The sequence below is a fragment of the Pagrus major genome, chromosome 23 (genome assembly GCF_040436345.1).
Source record: "Pagrus major chromosome 23, Pma_NU_1.0".
In the NCBI taxonomy this organism is placed as follows: Eukaryota; Metazoa; Chordata; class Actinopteri; order Spariformes; family Sparidae; genus Pagrus; species Pagrus major.
In genome coordinates, this window is record NC_133237.1 from 22,677,185 (window position 1) to 22,699,465 (window position 22,281).

The window sequence follows — 22,281 nt, forward strand, 5'->3', positions numbered from 1 at the left end:
TTACAGAATAAAGTTCTGAAAATACTGCATATGCCTCAAAAGTCACCAGAGAAGAGGTTTCTTGATTTTTAGGATAGAAACATATTTATTACATCACAAATTGAAAAATATCTAAAACATGTCTTTCCTGAGCAATTGGAATTCTAAATGACGTTTTTCAGAGTAAACATATTAAGAAAATGCCAACAGATGGAGTTTGATCATTGGGAAATGTGCCTGTGCATCCATTTGAACTTCATGGCACAATAATATGACAGCTCTCAGGAGACAAGGCATCAAATAAGTAGCATATCAGTTGATTGGCCTAGAGAAAAGAATAGAAATAAGTTGAATCGATAAACAACAAAACATTTCACGACAATGCAACAAACCCCAAGGCAGAAGCTAAATACACAATTGATGTTAATCTATTAAGAATAAATAAAGACCTTGAAGAAAAAGGTGAATTGTATTAATGATATACCTCTTCCTCGCTCTCAGGGTAGATGATCATTTTCCCCACTTTTTCTAGGTCCGACCTTTTCTTGTAAATGCTAGTGTAATGAATAGTGTATAGAAATAGAAAAGGTTATTAATATGTAAATACATGTCTACATAATAGATTTGAGTTTTCTATACCTTTCAAGCATCAAGGGTAAGCAGGTCACAATTGTTTCCCCTTGCAGAGCCATGATGAGACAGGGTGCAGTGGAAAGATGAGCCATCTTTAATGACACAAAAGAGCAGGGAACTCAACAGCTGTTTGCTTGTTTCAAAGTAAACTCTTAAGCAAAATATTTTAAAGCCTAACGTCTCACCCTCTCATTTTCTGTGGATGACACTTTCAGTGTCTGAACGATATGTTTCCTCTGCTCATTATCCAGGATGGTCATCCTCCCTGCCACCAGATGGCAGCCTGACCTCAGCAGCTGCTCCAGCATGTCCAGCTGGGATGGCACCTGGCTGAGGGGTGGAGCTTTTAAGGGTATCAGCAGACAGGTTGTCTGCCAGAGAGCACTGTGTATCAGGGACCCTGGTACCAGTAAACAAGCAAAACAGAACATGTTGTTTTCTGCATGGTTTACAAAGGTCATCTGGAACTGAGTCTTATTTCAACATCATTACAGAGGAGTCCTGCCAAAGTCACAATAAATGATTAAGTTATTCAAAGGGACAGATCTGGCTTTAATAAATGATTGAACCATGCAGCGCTCAATGCTTTCTGAGTTTAAAGTGAGTTGAAACAGAATTACAATACTCATACTACATGACTATGACTACACTACTAACGCAACTTGAATATAGTTGGCCTAGTTCTGCAGAATTTACAGCACTGCTCCAAGCAAAGTTTATAAATACACATAATTTTATGTTTATGAAAATAAAAAACAGACAAATGTGCAAACCTCCATTAAGTCCTGAAGTTGACCGTCTTTTTTGGGCCACAGGGGCCAGTGTGCAGCTCTGTTCACGCTCCACCGAGGCCAAATGGTCTGAACACATGTTGAGTATCTGAAAAACAAATTACAAACACTAAATATCTGGTGTTTATCAGTCAGAAGCACAACCTAAGTACCAAGTCATTTGTGTGAAAGGCATACCTGCTCCTGTCTCATTGTGCTGGTCTGAATACAGCAGAGCCCCTCTGGAAAAAACCTTTTCACATCCTCAATTGCTTGCTGATTCGATCCTGATCCTGTAACATTGGTTACCAACATTTCAAACATACGGTTAGATAAGGCAAGGCAAGTCTATTTGTATCTGTAGTAGCATGTGTACTAGTGTGCAGTACAGGCACTCACCATACATGACATTGTATGAATGTTCTGTGCCATAACAGGTTGTCCACAGGGTTGAGTCCTCTTGGCCCAGCACATCCAGGAGCGTCTTCACAGCATTCTCCCCCTCGAGGCAGAGAGCCAATGAGGAACCAGAGCATAGGTACTCCACACCAGCCTTCAAGTATGAGGGGTCCTGCACACAAGTCGGTGTGAATTATCAAGGCTTACATTGGTATTAAAGAAAAGCTTATTTTTCAATGCGAAAATCTTTCGCAGTTACACTTTCTGCAGGCAGTAGTGAGGTAGCATTGCCTTCGTCCAGGGTCACTACACGCAGGCCCACCACAGTCAGGCCGCTCAGCTGTAGTTTGCTGACTATTTTGGCCAAAATGCGATTCCAGGTTCTTGGCTTGAACAGGCACACAGTGAGAAGCACCTGTGGATCTAAACAGAAAGATTGCTTGGCATTGTTACTCAACACCATCAAACACAATGCTAAGTGCATGAAATATATTAGATACTCAGATTTACACTGAGTATTTGTGTTCTGATTTGTGATATGCAGATCTTTTATACTTTATGTGCTGTCTTCAGCCTCTGAGCCAGACAACTGGGTGTGCAGAGTCAGTTTGGAGTGTATCCATTTAGTTACTACATTAAAGAAAAATGCTCCTCTGGTAAACTACAATATAAAATGTGATTATTGTGTGCTGTGTAGTTGTTAGAACTCTTCTTTTACAAATAACATATGATAGCCTCAGGCACTTCAAACTGGAACATCTCAGGAGAGATTTGACTTTAGCCTTAATATCTGATTGCATGTTTTATACAGCACTCAGCAAACCTACCAGGAATCATCTCATGCTCATAGAAGAAAAGGGAGGCTTGTCTAAAAGCTACTTCAGGTGTGGGGGACATCAGGACACTGAGGTTGCCAGGGTAATCGTGTGGTAGGAGCTTCCTCAGCGAAGCAAAAGCATCCACCCGTCTTAGAGCACACACAAGGGTGGGAGAGGACATCAGGCTGTCCAGGCTGTTGTGACAGAGCTGCTCTCCCACCTCGTATGGACTCAGTTCCTGAGCTTGAAGTCGGGTTAAAGCAGGCAGACACTTCAGGCCAAGCAGCTCGAATCTGGCGTGTTGTTTGTCACCTTGAATAAATAAATCAAAAAAACATTGCAATCATTAAAAAATGAGGGGGAGTGAGTCGGGAGAATTCTAATGAAATCATTCACTCAAATACTCACTAATTTAGTCATTCATTAAACTGTGTAGGCTGCTATGTGTATTTGTCCGTGTGTTTTGTTTGTTTACTGCCGCCTCCAGCTTCAAAGCGCAGGGCAGGCTGTGCTCTTAGAAATAATGCTGAACGTCACCCACCTTCTGGCCCTTCTGTCAGCACTCTGTGTAGGAGGCTCAGGCCTTGGCTCATGTCCTTCCCACACAAGGTCAAAATCACCACCTGCTTCATGTTAGAGTTGGATGAGCGCTTATGATGGGACAGGATCACACTGGAGGGATCTGACACGGCCCACATACACCTAACTGAGAAATGAACAGTAAAAGAAGAAGGGCAGAAATTAGTGTCCACTCGGGTGTCGTGTTGTGGAGCTGGAGCTGATAAAAACCTTTGACCACTGCAGCGTTATTAGATATGGGAATTAATGCAGAGTGTACCCTTTCCTATTTAAGAAAAAATCCAGATATGAGCGGGTGTTGGTGGGTTTTTGTCCAGTGTGAAAGGGGTACAAAAAACATAAAGGGCAACAGCAGTGGAGTATCTACTATAATCTTTACTGACACTGATTACAGATTACTTACCAAAAATATCGTGCAGGTTTTTGCTGTAAGACACAGTGTGAAACCAGAAACTCGGCTCTACAGCGTGAACACCATCAAGTCTGGAGTGGGTGCAACCCAGAAGCTTTTGCACCTTAAATTCTCTCATTAGAGCTGAAACAACATGGCGGATTATTTTACTGACAAAGGAAAAACGTGACAGGCTTTCCACATTAGTACACACACATTTTCATGTAATTCATGGAGATGATTTGTGCTGTGGACATAACTTGAGATGGAATTCAGACCTGCTGGCAGACTAATGCTGTGAAGCATTGCATTTTCTTTCCTCAGCAACAACACCAGGCAGTGAGAGGGCAGCTGCAGCTCCCCCTGATCCAGGGTCACAGTATGCGGACTGCAGAACACAAGGGCCTAGAGAAGAAGAAAAAAACACAGGCTTCAAGACTGTAATGAAAACTACAGGAGTACAAAGAGAAATCTGTGATTCCTCAAACCTATAACAGTTCAAAAAATGACCACCAACCGTTAGAATTGCATTTGCTGGGGAAAAAAATCAAGATCACAATGGCAGCTAATTGTTCCATTATAATAAAGCCTTAACTAGAATCTCTACTGGAACTCAAAACCAGCTCCAAGCTCTGACAACAAAATCCATTCTCCATTTAACCTCTACAAGTGTCTTTGGTAAATGGTGAAATTCCCTTCAAAGTGAATAGTATAAAATGAAAAATATAATATCATTAAACGGTCAATTATAATTATATATATTATATATGTATATATATTGTTCTACACACTGTATCTGACTGAGTATCTTGTGGTTGTACCTGCTCGTTGGTGAGTCCGAGGAGTGCAGCTCCATATCTCCGAAGCTTCAGCCTCTGCAGCCCCATCAGACTGAAGCCTCTGCGTTCACAAACAGCCAAAACTTGGCCGTAGCAACATGGAGGCACGACAGGCGACACCACAAGGAGTAAGTCAGCTACGTAGAGGGGAGAGAAGGATTAGCGGCTCCACTGAAGCAAAAATCTTTTATCCCCGCCTCAAACAAAATTTCCCTCAGGACAGAAAAAATGAAAGTTGAAAATGAAATGTGGACACAAGCCAGTTTTCCCCCCAGTGATGGATTTGGCTCCTTGTTGAGTCACAGTACCTTTTGTTGTTGCACACAGAAAGGAAGGTGATCTGCTGAACAGGCTGCCTCTGACTCTGTCAACTGAAGGTAGAACTCTACAGACAAAAGTGAGGGTGGCTGATTTTAACATATAACATTAATAAAGGGACCACACTTTAGCATGTACTAAGTAAAGTTTTTGACGTCTGACTGTAATCTAAATTGAGAAATTTAAAAAAGAACAGCTTATACACAATGTACAAAATATCACACTGTCGAATGACAAACCTATTCAGGGGTTGATCGTGATTCTCGGCACCTTCATGAAATCTTCCTGAAAACCATAAGCACAGCTCCCTGTGGACTTGAGTGGCCAGTTGCGGGGAGCAGAAGAGTGGAGGTTGTTGACTTATGCAGTGAGGAGGGTTGGGAGAAGTTGGATCTGTCTTTTTGGTTAGCAGAGGCTCTAAGGAACTTGTTAAATCTTTCAAAACTGAGTGGGCATGAGGGCCACGGACAGCTAGTGCAAGTATAGGCTGGCAGGTCTCATCACTTCTCTGGATGACTGGCACAGGACCTGAGAATCAGAGGGAGAGTTTTTTAAAGACTATTTTTATTCAACACTTTCAAAGGCCCTCGGCCACAGTTGGATCAAGGATACTCTCCAGACCAATGAGCCAGAAGGAGAGTTATTTAGTTTTTTATGACCAGATGGCTTTAGTTATGTCCTACCAGCACTGTCAGTCAGGAACCCCTGTGGTGGATAAAGGAGCCGCAGACCACACACATCGAGTCCTGAGTCGAGAACAAGCTGGAGGGTGTTGTGTGTTTTGAGGGGATTTAGGAAGAAAGCTTTGCAAACCAGAGCGACTGACACCTACAACAGAAAATGAGAGGAACCCTAACATATAGTCAGGCACTCCACATTTACTGCTAGGGCCCTGATTCAGCAAAAGCAAAAGAAGAAAATAAATCTAAAAAAAACAACCACCACAGCAAAATAGATTTTTGAAGGACAACATGCTCACCTCTGTGTGCAGTTCTAGTGTGGTCTCTCTCCCCTCACAAACACACTCTTGAGTTTCTACAGTCTGCCAATAAAACCCTGGACTGAGACCAAATGTCCTCTCTATTACCTGAAACACAAGGCCAAGGCAACAGAATACAGTCAACAGAATGCAAAATCATCTGAGTGTTTGAAAATAAATTAAAACGCACCCTTTTTTTGGAAAAAGCTGTGATGAATCTGTTTAAACAGACAGAGGGCAGATGGGTGGGTGAGGCAGAGGCCTGTAGGTCGAGCAAGTCTTTTCTTTCAGCGATTAGAGTGAGTGAGGTCTCAGAGAGGAACCTGCACACATGGTCATGGAAAGGTGCGTGGATGTGTACGTCCCTTTTCTACAAACAAAAAAAGAACAGCATCAGCTCAGATCATCAGACATCATAAAGCTTCAAGTGTTTTTTTACTTCTTTTTTTCATATTCACCATTGGTGTATAACAGTGACGAGCCACAGCTAAAACATGCAAAGCTAGTCCCTCCTCTGTCCACAGTTGCTGAAGTCCTGCAACCCAGAATGGGACCTCTGCACCAGCCTCATCTTCATCGTGGCATGGGTCTGGACCAACCTAATACACATTAACACATGACACTTTCGTGGAGAAGCATGAACTCAGCTTTACAAATAACAAACTTTGTTTTTCATCAGAAAAAATTTTTTAAAAGCCACTTCTTACTAACCAAAGACAGAAACCAAGCCACTAATGTGTTGTAGATGTGTGATTTAGTAGCAGCTGGATACAGATGTTTCCTCCTCCTGCCATTAACCCTGGAGAGGACCATACCAGGACTGGATAGGTCAATGATCAGTAGCATACACCCTTTACTTTCAATATCTGCTGGTAGAGTGCTGATTGACTGTAGATGAGATGCTTCCTGGAAAAAAAAACAAGTCATAATAAGTGCTGGTCATTTTTAATGTGCTGTCAAAATAAAAAGAGTTTTGTCGCACTTACAAAATCATAAAGAACATCTGTTCTCTCTGCAGCTGGCTGCTCCTGGTGGACAGATTTGGTTGGACAATGTTCTTCCAGTTGCTCAAGAATTTGCTGGTGTTGTTCACGTTTTAACGTTGGTTTATCTCGTTGTCTCTGTCTGTTACCAACAAAAACACTGTCATGATTAAAATATATGCCCATCATTTTTGTCAATGATGGGCTTAATGAATACAGAAAAAAAATACGTACCTCTGCTGCTTTGGTTCTTCGATTGTAATTTGCTGAGCTATTGGTGGGCTTTCCATTTTAGGCTTATTGTACTCAAACTGTACATGTGAGGAGTGTTTATCTTCTGACAGATGGTCCGACTCATGGCTGCCAGCAGATTCTACAGGCTGGGGTGGCTTTACTTTCAGTTCTTCTGCTTCATTCCCTAGCTCTGGATATCGAGGATCTGTATGTTTATAGGGATATTCTTTCCTATTTCTGTTCATCTCCCTTGTTTTCTGAAGCAGCATACTCTTTCCAGTCACTTCCCTGGAAGAAGATTAATGACAATAAGAACTTTTACAAAAAAAGTGCTGGACTGAAGCATGACAAATGTTTTCTAAAGCAGGATATACTTTGTGTACCTGTCTTCCATCTGTGATCCAGTATGCACTTTAAGATTGGGTTTCTTTGCAGGTGGTGTTTCCTGGTGGCTGTTGTGTTTGGCTGGTGACTTGCACTCTGATGAAAGATTTGGGGATGTACTCTGTGGTTTTATTGAAGGATCAGGGCAACGCAGGTCAATATAAACAGTGGGACATTCCTGGTGGCTCCACTGCAACTCTGCTGCCATCCCCACCGATGATTTGTTCCTTACATTATTCTGCCTGTATGAAAAATCAAATATTATTATGCAACTAATTTGGTCACAAAACTTGAGCAGTGATATGAGTTACCTGATGTGGTTGTTTGGTCTTTTCACAGGCTCTGACACAAACTTAGATGACTGGCTGTTACAGAGAGCAACTAGTCTCTCCATTACATCAGCCTGGGACCTGTTCTTGTCACCATCTATGAACAAAAATTAGGTTGAAACTATAAGACAATATATTAAATTAATACTATTTAATTGAATTAATTAAAACAATTAAATACATAACCTCAAGACAACTACAGGGGCATGTGTTATGATTATTTACCTGCATGTGTTTTCGCAGGTTCAACTGACACATGTTCACGCAGAGACAGCCCACGATCGTTCAGATTTCGGAGGACATCATCCAAATCCCACTGGTCAAGCCTCTGAAACCAGTGTTTTTGATAAGAAGGCATAGTACCTAGAGAATATTTACCCACCAATTATCCCTAACCTTTTTTTTCTTACTTTTCCAAACTCACCGCAAATGAGAGAACAGGAAAACGCTCCTCAGATTTTGGATTTTTCTTGGCTCCGTTCAACTCCACACTATCTCTCTCACAAGCATCTGCCTTTAATAATTAACAGGAAAGGGAAGAAAAGAAAATGGTGCATATTTAGTGTATGCCATGATACACTGGTGTGCTTTCCTTTCTCCAGAACAGAGCTATAACCCACCTTCACATCAGCATCAGAATGTCGTCTACACCACTGAGTTGCAGTGGTGGCTTCTACAATTTCATCATCATCCAACTTCACACTCTGGCTGCAAGTCTCCTCTGACCAGCATGTCTGTGTTTCAGGGTTCAACAGCTCCTGATCGAATAAATCAGGGGTGTTTAATCAGAGGTTCTGACATTGCAGGCACTTTCAAAATGCTAGGACACTTTACATAAAATACACCCTGTTAACTGTCTTGTTGCTAAGTTTACAGATGTTGATATGTCTTGTACCTTTTGTAAACAAAGTATAGAAACAATTTCTCATCTTTTTCTCTACTTTCTTAACCTTAAAGATATTGTTTGTTATTATAATAAACCAGATGATAGCACTCATAATTATGTGATCAACTTCATCATACTATATGCAAATATCTGTACTCACAAACAGAAATTCCTTCGATGGCTTTCACTTTTTCTTTTAGAACTAAACTCACTACTTAAATCGGTTCAGGTAATAACAAAAAACAAAAATGTGACAAATTTCTTTCTAATTTTGAAACCTTTTACTCTAAAACCTCTGTCTAATGATGTCTGTATTGATCTATATATGTACCTATCTGTCTGTCTACTTACTTTATTTTTTTCTAATTCATTTTCATCTTATATTATGTTCTGTACACATATTTACTTTCTCCTTGTTTGATGTCCTTATGTAGCTTTTTTTTTGTATGTGCTACTGTTTGGTTTAATTCTTTGTAAAATTGTATCTTTACAATAAAAGTTGTTTTTTTTATGAAAAGAAAAGAAATAAATGCATCCATGCATGCTAGGACTGGGTGACAAAATCTATAGCCCTACAATATTGCAACAGTATTGTAGGACTGATTATCAGTACTTCCACAAAGAAACACAATGAGATTTTTGATGAATAATTATCATTAATGTGGATAATGCGAATAATACGTTGGTAAAGGCCAGTATTAGAACATCACTTCATTGTAGTGTAGCCTTTAAAACCAGGAAAAGACAATGTCACGATGAAACAATATCCAGAAACTAACGATATAACTTACCTCGAGTGTATCATCATCAATTGAGAAACTGTCAAAGTCTTCGGGGACCTTCAGGGAAAGACCAGCTGGTCTTTGATATAAGGTGACTATCTCCTCATTATCGGACTGTAACGTAAACACGAACCATTATTTGGAGTTATTTGCATTTGTAAATAAAGTTATGTAGCGTCAATTAGCAGACGTTGTTAGCATGTTTTTTACGAATAATATACATACAGATGAAGAATCACAGTCGATGGTCGGTATATGTGGTTTCACCCTCTCCAGAATTGAATCCCAACACGACGAATGATTCATGTCCATTCCTAGCGGACAGGAACAGGCCTTCAAGTGAGATAAATATGTTTTTCGTGAAGCTAACGTTGCTGTTTTTGTGCCGCAGTTGATTATGTGAGGATCCTTGGTTACCATTGGCAACAGGAAGCTTCTCTGTGCCGCACGTGCCTGTCGTCAACAATGTTGCCTTCAAGTGCTGTCAGAAATATGCGCGACTGCTAGTTTAGTTGCTTAAATGACAAAAAGACACAAAAAAAAACTTGAACAGACAATTAGTCCACCGGGCTTCTGCTGTGACTCGTGAGTGTGTGGGAGAGACATATTCGAGGTAGGTTAAGCTCGGTAGTCTGCTCAAATGTAACCTTGTGTGTAGATATCAGTAAATCCACTACGAACATGCTGTCATTCTTGTTGAAAAGTGTGCTTAACTAGTAGTGCTAACTGGAGCTAACGTTAGCTAGCAGGCCATGGTACTAAAATTATGTTGATGTTATATTTCTTGCAGGTGCTGCGTCAACTGTGAAGAGTCAACTGTTTCCCAGAAAGGTTAGCTTAACTTGGATGACTTATGTCACTATCAAGGTATATATTTTCATGGTATCATATAAACTTCATCATTCTGCTAATTAATAAGAGACATGGTGCTGTGTAGGCCTATATAAATCAGTGGTGTGCAGATGAGTCATCCATCCCCTGGATGTAGAAAGGTAATTTTGCGTGTAACCTAAATGGATCATTTTCAGAAAAATAAATACAGAAAGATTTAAAAAGATTTATTGCACTGTATGTGTGTACAGTATTTTTTTCAAGTAACAAACATGGCTTTTTAATACACCAAATAGTACACACATCTACAACACATTTGAAGACATTTAAGTGTCTGAGCAGTACAGATATCTGATCCTGCCTGTCTGTCGTTTTTGCCAAACGTTTGTTCAACCAGCGCAGCCACATAAAAGATTAACTAAATTGTGACTCACAGCTTAATGGCTTAAATTCAAAATTTTGTACCATTTCAGTTTTTTATCAAATATTTTTTTTTGCCTTAAGTTTTGCATAAGGTTTATGGGGTCCCAGAAGTACAATTTATGGCCTCTATTCCCATTTTTATTGTCTCCAAATGCTCATGACCATAGCAATGAAAGTGCTATCAAAGAAAGAAATGTGTCAAGGGCATGCGAGGAGGTCCAGGTTTTTTATAGACAAACAATAAACCTCAAAAAATATCAACATTTTTAAAATGCATCAATGAATTTGAATGCATCACATTCATCACAGTTTTTTTTTTTTTCCTTTTTCTTTTTTCTTTTTTTTTTTTAATCTCCTGGCTTCCATATCAAGCAACCTCACCTGGTAAACAATCCCAGAGTGGTTAAATGCAGGTCTTTACAGTCCATGTTGCTCTCCAATGTCAAGATAAACTTAATTATTGAAAAACATTTGTTATGGATTCTGTCAAATTCCCCCTTTTTTGCAGATAGGTGACAATTTATCATCTGTAGTTGCATTTTTAAAGATGAAGCAAAAGGAATATTGGTTGAAAAAAAATCATAACATCCCTCAAATATTATTTAAAACATTTTATGTTACAGCTACAGATGACAGCAATGTATCCACACATAGTTGATGAGAAACAAGAACCCTGAATTATCTATTACAATTAAAATCTTGAAATCAGATACTGAATGAATGTACATTTAAAACATCACAGGTTACACACCAACCAGCCTGCTAAACACATCTGTTTGTCTAGCAGCTTTGGAAGAGTTCACTGTCAATATCCCGCATGTCCTGACCAGCTAGACGTGGTGGGCTGGTGCATGTAATGTTGTTGTATATGGTGATAGTTGTGTCAGGCTCTTCACCCTCCGCGTGGGTCTCCACTTGCCGAGGTATCACCAACGGATTCCTCAAGCTGTAGTTTCTGAGTGGGAGAGCACTGCAGTCACATTTCCACCGGTTCCCAGAGAGCAAAAGTTTTTCCATAGTCCCTGGGAAATCAGGGACCATGCTTGTCAGGGCATTTGCTCTCAGGTCGAGATAGCGCAGCCTTGGTAGCAGCTGCGTTGTGCCATTCTGCAAAAATTGTCGACATTCATTGTTGGACAACAGCAAGTACTCCAAATTCTTGAGGCCGGAGAATGTATGGGTTGTGAGAACCTCCAACTTGTTGAAACTCAAATCCAGTCCCAGTAGGCCCACCAGGTCCACAAAGCTCTGGGGTTCCACCACAGAGATGTTGTTGTGCTGCAAGAAAAGCCTCCGTAGACTAGAGAGTCCATTAAAAGCTTGGGTTGTGATCCTTGTGAGGCAACCTCTATCCAGATGAAGGCTGTGAAGCTTTGACAGACCTTTGAACACTTGGTCAGGCAGACTGTGGAAGCAGCTTCCAGACAGGTTGATGACCGCCACATGAGAAAGCCCGGTGAAACTACCCACTTGTGCCTCCTGCACTTGGTTGTGCTCTAGTTCTAGGACCTCCAGATGACCAAGCCCTTCAAAGATCCTTTCCCCCAGGGCTCGGATCCTGTTGTAGCTGAGTCGCAGCTCTTCTAAGTACTGCAGATCACGGAAAGTCCTGGGCTTAATTCCAGTGATAGAGTTGTTGGAAAGACGCAGCACATGAAGACTGTGCAGGCTAAAGAATGTGTCTTCAAAGAGGGAAGTCAGTCTGTTGTTGGTGAGATCCAGCCATCTTAGCGCCTTCATGCCTACAAAGGCTCTGGGTACCACTGTCACAATCTGATTCTGTGCCAGGTAAAGCTTTTGCAGTTTAGTGAGTTTAACGAACACATTTGCTTTGATGACCTTGAGTTGATTTCCAGTCAGATCCAGCTCTTTAAGCTCAACAAGATTTTGGAAAAGCTGTGGCTGCAAGTAAGCAAGTCTGTTCCCTGCAAGAACAAGCTCTCGTAGACCTTGAAGGTCATGGAAAGCTGTCTCAGGTAAAACTGCGATTGAGTTCCTCCCTAGGTTGAGAAGCCACATGTGTGAGAGTCCTGCAAACAGTCTTTCCTCAATGCGAACGAGCTGGTTGTTATGCAGACTAAGTGAGGCGATGTTAGGTGTATTCTGAAAGATTGTACCCGGTAACACCCGCAGGCGATTTCGCTCAAGGTGAATGTGTGCTAGCAACCTAAGTCCTTTAAAAGCCTGAGGGTCAAGTGTCACCAGCTGGCCACTCTGCAGATTCAGGAAGTCCAGGTTAGAAAGATCCTTAAAAGCCATTGCTGGGATTGAGTTGAACAAGTTGCCATCCAGCCAGATCGAATGAGCGGATGGGGGCATGTCAGATGGGACTTGTGTGAAGTTCCGAGCACTGCAGTACATGTTGAGCTCCAAGCTGTAGTCATCAGGCAGACAGGTGCATCCCTTAGAGCATGGAATAGGCTCTTCAGTCGATTTCTCCCCTGCTGTGTCGGGGTCTGGCAACACCAGTGATGTTCCCAGTACCCACAACACCAGCAACACAATGGTTTGCATACCAGCTGTGGATAAATTATTCACATCAAAGTATAAATACTCAGAAGAATACAAAATGCTACAAAATGTCATGCCTTTCTATTTTTGTAACTGCAGTTCTTTTCAAACATGCCTCAGGGTGAAAATTATATTGCTTACCTTAAATCTGAGAGGTCTTGATATATGGTGGACAGGCTGTGAAATACTGAATGACTGAACCTTGTGCAAATGTTTGTATGCAGAATGGAGTCTGGCAATCCTCCAAAACCTTTTTTTTAAAGTCAGGAGCGCTGAAGATGTACATTAACCCATGCATGGCCATTAGACTTGTGCTAAATGCTGCAAGTAATTTGTCATGTACTGACCTGACTTCTTATTTGTTTTACACTGACATCAACTTTGATAACTTCAACACAATAACCTGAAGTCCTTCACTTTCATAAAGTATGTAAAATGCCTTAGTGGTAGAGTAACTAGTTCAGCTGTTTCTCTACTTGATTAAAATTTAAAGACTTATATGTACATGTAGATTAATGACTCTTAACATATCTCACATTTACTGCGTTGTCAACCTAATAAGGGATTCAGTGTAAGTGGCCTGTGGTGTTTACTGAAGTCAGGGTCCTTTTACAGATTGCATTTGCTGTATATTTGAACTGATATACCGTGATAAAGAGATAAGATGAACCCAGTACACTAGACCTTTTACTGAGTTTATGACCTTTTATTTTGAACTTTTACTTCATCTTTTTTAAGAAAGCAGCATTTGATATGGGGTAATATAGGGCAAAATTGTTGGCCTGTTTCACTTCTTACCTCAAATTGGAACTTGAAGTGTACCTCATGTTAAACATTGATTTAGCCACTGACCCTGCCGTACCTCCTTGTTATATTTGGATAAAATCAACCGTATGAACCTGACTGCACAATGCTGTATTCAAGAGACTTCATAAAAAGTGCCAGCAATGCCATTTGTGTTTCATTCACTTATTTCACAGTGCAGGTTAAGGTCAGTTCCAGAGGTCCATTTCCTAATCACATCAATGATTGTAATGACTAACTTTGTGTTTACTCTTTTTCTTGGTATCTTGATTTTTTAGGCAACCATGAACTGGTCGTGCTCTAAAGGACAACCAAATCCAGATAACACTGTAGGCTTGCACATGAATTTCATTGACTGACTTGCTAACTATCATGTCGAATATATGCTTTTAAGCTTGTAACGTGTCTCATTCAAATCTGGTCCGTCTGTTGCAATGATTAATTAGGCAAATATAATGGTGTAGGCAGGGTACGTGATGCATGGCACAGCCTTACCTTCTTCAGTTGCCTAACGTTGTAGATTTACAGGCAAATCATTAAGTAAATATTTTATAATGAAGTGAAAACAGTTATATTTGTTTGAGTAGTAGTCCACACAGATTCATTGAATTGTATTCCATTGCCTTTTGAATATAACATATAAAACCAATATTTTTAAATGTGTTTGTTATTTTTAATTGAACAGATTTAATGTTTATTAAACATATATATATATAAATTGAATAATATATTTGGCACAAATGTGAAGCTTGACTGGTACTCAAGTATCTTCTGTTTTCCCGTAGCAGTAAATTAATTATTTTTGTGATGAAATACATTTATGTCACATGCCAAAAGCTAAGACACTTGTAATATATGTATTATATGCATGTGATAACACCAATGTGTACCTAATGAAGCCTTTTATTATCTTTTTTATTTCTCTTGCCAGCAGAGAGCACTGCTGCTCTGTTGCCACATCTAGGCCCAACAGCTCCTTATGTCCTTTGTCTCTAAAGGGCTCTCTTAACCTTCTAAAGGAAACTGTTTGTTTCATGCTAAATAGAGTATGACCAGAAGTCATAAGCAGATGATTTTAAGCATAGATTATAATAACTTCAGTTTTAACACTAGAGCAATTAGGGCTGCTGCTGTCATGTTTCTTGATGACTAAGTGCAAGGCATATAAAGACCACAATATATCAACAATTGAAGGGGAGTTTGGCTGTTTTTAGGGAGAAACGGCGCAGTTTTTACTGCTGTTTCAGCCCTAAAATTGCCACCGAATGGCGGCCACAGTGAGTTGTTTAATGATTGTTGCTCCCCTGACAAACACCTCTAATTGGCTCTTTCCTTACTCCTTACAGTCAATCAGACACAAAGGTCTCCAGGTTTTTCAGGTGCTGTGTGCTTCCTGAGTAGAGGAGAGGTGTCTTCATGGTGAGTAGCAGAGCCTGCTGCTCTGGCTGTAAATGCCTAACTGGGCTGTGTCTTGCTTCTGGGAGGATAATTTCCTCAAATAATTCTTGATACATTTTGTGCTTCCTCAGCAGTGGAAAACAGGCCTGAAAGGCATGATGTCAATCTAAATTGGATGGATGCATGCTGATCAGTGTTGAAACCCATCATAATGTGTCCTTCGCTCTACTGCTCAGCAAATAAATGTCAGGGAACTCTTGACATATAATGCCAAGGAAGCCCAGTACAAAGTTTTAGGATCTATTAAAAAGTAAACTGTGCATAATGGGTCCCCAGGTTGATTCAGATGTTGCTTTGTTGGGTCTGTTTAAGTTACTTAGTGCTTCTCTTTTGTACTGACATGTTTCATTATTGTCTGTCAACCCCACACTCAAAAAATAAGGTAGTTTGTTGTTCTTGTGGAGGTTAAAATCCATCAGTCGACCTTTTAAAGTTTTGTTTAATCTGAGTCTTTGCTTAGGACGCTATCCAAGTACTTGTACACAATTTACGGTCAGAGCTGACTTTCCTTCCAAACCATTCGACTGTTCCAGTTACCTTTTCTGACATAAAACACTGTTAGATAACCCAGTGCTAAAAGGATCGGAGGTATTACCTTTTGTAAAGCAAAGACAGCCGAACACCACAGTACACTCCTAATTGATCCTCAAATAAGTACTTAAAAGCCAGCCGCTGAATGCAGTAAACTGAACCTCAGGATGAATTAACCCTAAAATCAACATAAAGCCAAAGCAACAGATTAATCCTCCTGTCCTGTTGCAGTGGGCCACTAGATATGCATGAGGTTGGACCCTGTGCATGGTGCATAGTGGTACATACAGCCATGGGAGCCAGCCAAAGGAATGTCTCTCTTTTCCCTTCACTGTTACTTTAACCAGGCCCACACATCTCACTAAGAAAGGTTAAAGGATGGAGCTCTTTTATCATTCTCTGCTCTTAGCTAATTGGAGAGGCTTAATTGGACAAAATTGTTTTCTTTGTCCCTACACAGGCCTATAGTGAGAACAATCCAGCTTCTCCAACCAAGTGACTTAAGGTAAGTAACTAACTTGACATTGAATGACAACAGGTTCAGTCAACACTGCCATCCACTGGCAGATTATTGGACTGTTATCCCTTCACAGTAATTTAAAACTAAACAAGAAGAAACGTGTCTTGTTCGAGAAAGACAGTTTTATAACAGGGTTGTTCAGTAGTGTTTCACCCATCGAGGTGATGGTGGTTCAGCTCAGCTCTGAACCCTGGTGCTACCTCACCCCTTTGACAGCCAAAGACCCTCAACACCCCTGCAGTGGCTATTAATAACACTCAGAGCTCACAGTCGACTCGCTGCTTTCTAGGAGGAGAGAGAATCCGTCGGCTTTGTCTCGACATCTGGAAGGAACTCAGCCCCTGTTTCATAATTGATTGTGATCATTGTGACCAGAGCAAATCATTGCAGCTGATGACCCAATTAGGCCATTCGATTTTGCCAATTGGATGTGTGAGCCGCTGCTGCTGCCAAATCCTGTGCCATCCATAAAATTCAAACATGATAATATATGATTAACAATTTTAAGAATACTTTTAAAATAAACTATTGTATTTAAACATCACAAGGTTCAAAATTCTCAGTGTTTGGGATGACGATGCTTTGTATTCACATTTTTTTTTTTTTTACATTTACATCAGGATTATTCCTTGTAAGAATTAAAAAATGCTATATTTTAACTATGAATTTTGACTGAGGAAAGTGGTTTTCTCGATTAATAATCTTAGAAACTTGCATTTTAGAGAAATTAATGAAGACATTAGCATTTTTTGTAGGTATTTTCATAAAAGAGCATTGTAGTTTTTGCACAGATTTTAATATTTGGTAACACTATATAAAGGTGCTGGTAATAATCATTAATAACAGCTAGTATGGCCCTTCAAAGTCCTATGTGTGAATAATAATACATAATATTAACCTGAATTAAAGGCGTTACTGTGTAGGTTTACAGTGTTGCATCCCTGGTTGAATAAAGAACAGACTCTTCCAGGAAGTCGTTTAGGATTTTTTCATATTGTTCAACTTTAGTACAACTGCAAATTTGTTGGCTGTGAAAGAAAATCTTTCTCCTTATTTTGCTTCATTGAACCTCCACTGAAACAGTTTAAATGTTTTCCTCCGTCCTCCTGTCCTGTGAAGGTTTGCCCAGCGGATTGACTAACACGGATAGAACTCTTTAATTTGCTGAGTAAACTTGAACAGACATTGTCAGCTTCTAAGGTCTGGTAGAGGGCAGGTGAAGGATACTTCATACACTCAAACAACACACACCAAAGTCTGTTAGCCTACCTTCCAGGCTTTGAGTTATGGAGGAGACCTGGATCCGATTCAGAGGGAGAAAGAAAAACAACAATCTCAGGAGAAACTCAGAAAATCCATAACCTCTTTTAGTTCTCTCATTCATTTATTTATGTCACATGGCATTAGCATGACAAGCACACACATCAATTGAAGGACACAATCATTGGTGTATTTATTCTGAACTTGAGCTGTACTTTTCAATTTCACAAAGGGCTGAGGAGTACAAGGATACGTTCTTATGTTGATCTGCTTTGTAAAAAAGCACTGTTTATAAGACCAGCCCCCGCTCTCCAGATGCTCTGTACTTCATCTGAATGTCATTCTGAAGGCCAAGTATTTCATTTTCCTGCGCAGCTGTGTCCAGGTGAAAGAATGATTCAGATCTAGAGGCAGTGTCATTTACATCTTCATATATCTGGACCAAACAGGAAACATGTTTATAAATAGCAATAGGCTCAGCTGAGGTAAAGTCAGTAAAGATTCTGTCAAAGTCTGATGACATATTATGAATTTGCGTTGTCAAATGTGTTGTGTCAAGTTCGTCTGTTTCTTTGGCATGATGCTGGGTTTTTGAATGCATGGTTTCACAGTAGAGCATAGTGGGACTTAAAAAGTAGACAAAGACCTGATTAATGTTGTTTTTCCATTTCATTTCAGTTATATACTCAGTAGATCGTGCATGTCAGCTAGTCTTTAATGAACACTTAATTTAAAGAGCTACTGCTAATCTTCTTGGTGCACATATTCTGTATGTTTAGAAATCTTGAGACATCATGAGACATCACACCAATAATGTACCTTTACTGGGCTACTGCACATGTATGTAGATCAGCATATTTGTGCGCTTCACATTGGTTTTTCGTAACGAGAGTGGAGGCCTTCCAGGGCTTCTTGTCATCTTCCTTTGTGACACCGTGCAAAAAATCCTTTATCTCTTTCTTCCTTATGTGGCTTTGATGAAAAGTTTGACAACTAAGCCACATCTTATCAACATGCGTCTCTTTGGCAATACTAGCTAAGAATTAAATAAGAGTTGGTTAAGAGTTTGATTTAGCAACAGACTCTGCTGGTAGTAGCACTGTCCGACTACTAATTTGATTGGTTGAAGTAGACATTGACAGACAGATGGATCTTCCAATTAGCAGCTGTTTTGATTTTGAGGTTTATGTGCTGAGAGTTAAATGGCTAATTCTGTGCATTGTATTTTAAATGGTATATATGGTTAATTTCACATTTCTTTAGTGAAGAGCAAATTACACATACACAGAAAACTAGGAATTTGAGGAATCCAGGACAAACAGTGGCATGCTCTACTCTGCCTAACTTTATCCAGGTCAGTTCTGCCCCCCATCCATTTCATCCACTGTGAACAGTGAACTGTTCTTGTGATAGAGAAGGACACTGACTTTTTAGGGCAACAGCCAAAACGAAGCACCTTTCGATAAAATGTTCTGCTATTTTATCAGCATTTTCAATAAACATTTATTTTTCTCTGAAGCTCAATCAAACCTATTGCTCATCTTATATGTCTTGAGAGGAATTCTTTAATATTTGGAAAACAATTAAGGCAAATCCAACACATAAATCCCAGGGAGGCTCCAGGTAAATGTCATAAAGTTCTTGTTGCAGTTCTTCATATTACATAATCAAACCAACCCCAATTCCTAAAAATCCTTCATTGTAAAATGACCCATTTGTTTCAAGTTCATCATAGGTAGGTAAAAATGTGTCATTGCAAGGTGATGAAAATGGTTGCGCGATATCAATCTTTAGCCCAGAGCTCCTGCTCCACATTTAGGGTAGTAGAGTGAATAAATGTGGATAGAAGTGTAGGTCAATAATAAAAACTAACGCAGTGCCTGTGGGATAAGGGGATATTATGATAGTTCCTTTTCTTAGACAGGGATTATAGCTCACAGATATCACTTTGACAAGCTTTTATTGTAAAGTTCTAGAGTCCTTGTTTGGTGATGAACTTTTCTTATGGCTCATGAAGAGACCTCATTAACCACACCACAGGCCATTGAACACAGTAAGATCAGCCTTCCATTCAGCATTTTTTGAATCTTTCATAACTGAGTCTCGGCTCCCTAAACAAATTTAGTTTTAAGATATCTAGAGAGCAAAAGCTTCTGAGAGATGGTCGAGGATATTCACCACAAATAACACACACTTTGTTTTGTTAGATTTACCTTTCTTCAGATCACATCACTCCCCAATCTTAATTCACGATTGACGACAATGGATAAGTGAATTGTTAATTAGTCCAACAGTAATTTCACAGCATACGAGCTCATTTTGGCTGACAACATGGGTGTTGTTTCTGCCAATTGACTAATGGAAAGTGTGATGCTATTCCTCTGGAGCAAGGCTGCTTTCTTCCATCTGATTTTTTTGGGCTGTAATCGTCACAGTTTTGTTACCGTCTTGATTGAGAATTTTTTTGTCCTGGTGCATATTTCAGTTGCATGCAGTAACAAGCCTTCATCACGTTTTAACACTAAGAAAGAAAGATTTTAACATTTTTGATGGTGGTGAGAGCCAGAAAATTTATATTAACAGTTTAAAAAAAAATCAAAGTTCACCTCACAGCAAGAATATTCAGTATTTCACAATATTAACCCTTTAAAGCTGACCTTTTCTTTGCTGATCAGTTTTGCGTTCAGATGATCCTATTAGCTATGTGCATGGTTTAGATGTGATGTTCATATGAAAACAACAATGGCAGCTCCTAAGGTTAGCATAGATGCTGTTATAGAATTATAACTGAACTGGAGAGTCTTTCTTCATTGAATGAAGATGAAAGAATGGCACAAAAAGCTCTTCTCTCGACTGGTAAGAGTTTAATTTACCAACTGGCTCTGCTGGTACTGCTCTACTATGTCATAAAGTTTGTTGATCTGATTGGTTGGATTTAGCCTGGGATAGGCAGTAATAGAAAGATGGTTCATCCAATCACCTGCCAAGTATTTTTTGAAAATGCCTGCCCTTTTCCAAACAGTTTCTCCGGGCGACTCTCCAGATGGGTTTTGGCACGTCAGGTTACAGAGCATTCTTACCAGCATGGAAGCAATTTAACTCATTTTTCAGAAATACAAAATACAGTTACCCTTGGTGTGTCACAGGTCCAAACTTACTAGTTTTCCATACTTAGCCAGAAGTTGAGCCAAATAATAGCTCTTTGTACCCTTTTCTAAGTATGGATGACCTGAAAAAAAATTGGCTTTGTTGAGCTGACAGTCGGCTCACCTTCTCTCTTCACTCTTCACCCATGTAAGACTTGAATTTTGTTTTAAAATGTCTCCCTACAGTATGTTTCTTTATCACAGTGATTGACTTCTGGCAAATTAATTATGATAATAATTGAATTATGTGTTAAAGCCAGCTTTAATGCAGTACATTCTTTTTTTGGAGTCTCCTTTTTAAAAAAATGTCTTTGCACTAGTTGATGTCTGATGTGACTTTATGACTAAAATTTGTCAGAGAGGCTGGTAAAGCAAAGGTGAGAGGCCACTTATGGAATGGATGTGAGAGAAAGAAATGAGATAAAGCAGTGCAGCCAGTCTGGAAGGACAAAGAGACTGGGAAATTATTAGCCATGTCTGTGACTTGAATGACTGTCATCATTCAGTGAACAGAAAGAAGAGGCCGGAGAATGAGGGGGGAATTAAATTAATACATTATACAGTATAATGGTCTTTTTAAGTTTGCAGAGTGCTGAACAGAAAGAAGCAGAAAGACACAAGTAAAAAAAAAATCATACTAACTATGCAATAAAAACAGGCCACTGAAGTCCTTATCATTTTTGAAGTCACTGAGATTTCCAGAGTAATGTTGTATCCACTTTAGTTTTCTTGTGGCCCAGAAGTTTTCCAAACAGGGATTTGAAAATCACTGTGCTCCATTATAGAAAATCTGATTTTACATATCATGAGCTCACCATCACTCAACCTTTCCATGACATTTCTTGATTGACTATGCTCTGCTCTTCACTGTATTTGTCACCAGTGTCTGACTCATCTGAATTATTTTTCTGTTTCAAGCTTCATCTGTTGAGTATCCCTCAGTGCTGCTCCCCGCGCAGCAGTTTGTTGAATCATTTCACATTTAGATTTAATCTCATCAGCTATGTTTGCAAAATTTCAATGTGCTCTTTGTGCACTTGCCAGTAGCCTCCGAGGAGACTTGTTTTACAGTGTTAGCAATAAGATATATGTGTTATATATCGTGTGTTAAATTGAAAAGTTAATCATGTTTAATGTATCATTGTGGGACCCAAATACCCACAATAGGGAAGAGGTTTAGTAAGATGGTAAAATAGGCACTGTAGACTCGTTGTTCATGTTCCACCTTGCAAAATATCTGCCCTCATCTAGCTGTTTAATACTGTCATAAATGGAGCAGGTAATGGTGACAATGAAAATATCTCCTCATTCATACACTCAACTGCAATCTCCATAAAAGTGAGAGTTTTGAGGTGATGACACCACGAAGATAATCACAGTATGACAGACTTTGAACCCAGGAAAAACAGTCCCTATCCCAAAATAACATGACCTTTATTACTGCCTCGAGCAGGAAGAAAGACTTCCCAGTGTCTTTGTCGGCTGTAGAGGCAT

At 39.7% G+C, this 22,281-nt stretch overlaps 2 protein-coding genes across 3 annotated transcripts; both read right to left on the reverse strand.

The window, feature by feature from the left end:
* Nucleotides 1–57: 57 nt before the first annotated feature.
* LOC141019776 (dynein axonemal assembly factor 8) lies at nt 58–10,105 on the reverse strand. 2 transcript variants are annotated; one of them, XM_073494783.1, is made up of 30 exons: nt 9,721–10,105; nt 9,529–9,617; nt 9,313–9,417; nt 8,256–8,393; nt 8,060–8,149; nt 7,861–7,963; nt 7,618–7,732; nt 7,306–7,548; nt 6,923–7,210; nt 6,692–6,830; nt 6,417–6,611; nt 6,164–6,304; nt 5,896–6,075; nt 5,706–5,813; nt 5,410–5,554; nt 4,966–5,254; nt 4,717–4,793; nt 4,391–4,545; nt 3,848–3,974; nt 3,582–3,713; nt 3,141–3,305; nt 2,609–2,911; nt 2,041–2,204; nt 1,782–1,953; nt 1,581–1,675; nt 1,386–1,491; nt 798–1,012; nt 619–704; nt 464–533; nt 58–304 (listed from the first exon to the last, which is right to left on the reverse strand). In XM_073494783.1, the coding sequence occupies exons 2-30, from the start codon at nt 9,613–9,615 to the stop codon at nt 236–238; spliced, it is 4,302 nt and encodes a 1,433-aa protein (XP_073350884.1). In that variant the 5' UTR covers nt 9,616–9,617; nt 9,721–10,105; the 3' UTR covers nt 58–235. The 2 variants fall into 2 exon arrangements, with proteins under 2 accessions (XP_073350884.1, XP_073350883.1); XM_073494782.1 differs by having other exon boundaries at nt 9,529–10,105.
* A 241-nt stretch (nt 10,106–10,346) lies between these two features.
* igfals (insulin-like growth factor binding protein, acid labile subunit) lies at nt 10,347–13,282 on the reverse strand. Its single transcript, XM_073493795.1, has 2 exons — nt 13,210–13,282; nt 10,347–13,076 (listed from the first exon to the last, which is right to left on the reverse strand). Exon 2 carries the CDS (start codon nt 13,069–13,071, stop codon nt 11,338–11,340), a length of 1,734 nt encoding a protein of 577 aa, XP_073349896.1. The 5' UTR covers nt 13,072–13,076; nt 13,210–13,282; the 3' UTR covers nt 10,347–11,337.
* Between the last annotated feature and the right edge of the window lie 8,999 nt (nt 13,283–22,281).

Bases quoted from the DNA above. Each gene is read 5' to 3' on its own strand.
- LOC141019776 (XM_073494782.1), bottom strand. From the start codon at position 9,723: ATGGTAACCAAGGATCCTCACATAATCAACTGCGGCACAAAAACAGCA. The intron at 9,418-9,528 runs GTATGTATATTA...TTTACGTTACAG, and splicing joins TCGACTGTGATTCTTCATCT to TCCGATAATGAGGAGATAGT. The intron at 305-463 runs GTATATCATTAA...TCTTTTCTCTAG, and splicing joins ACCCTGAGAGCGAGGAAGAG to GCCAATCAACTGATATGCTA.
- igfals (XM_073493795.1), bottom strand. From the start codon at position 13,071: ATGCAAACCATTGTGTTGCTGGTGTTGTGGGTACTGGGAACATCACTG.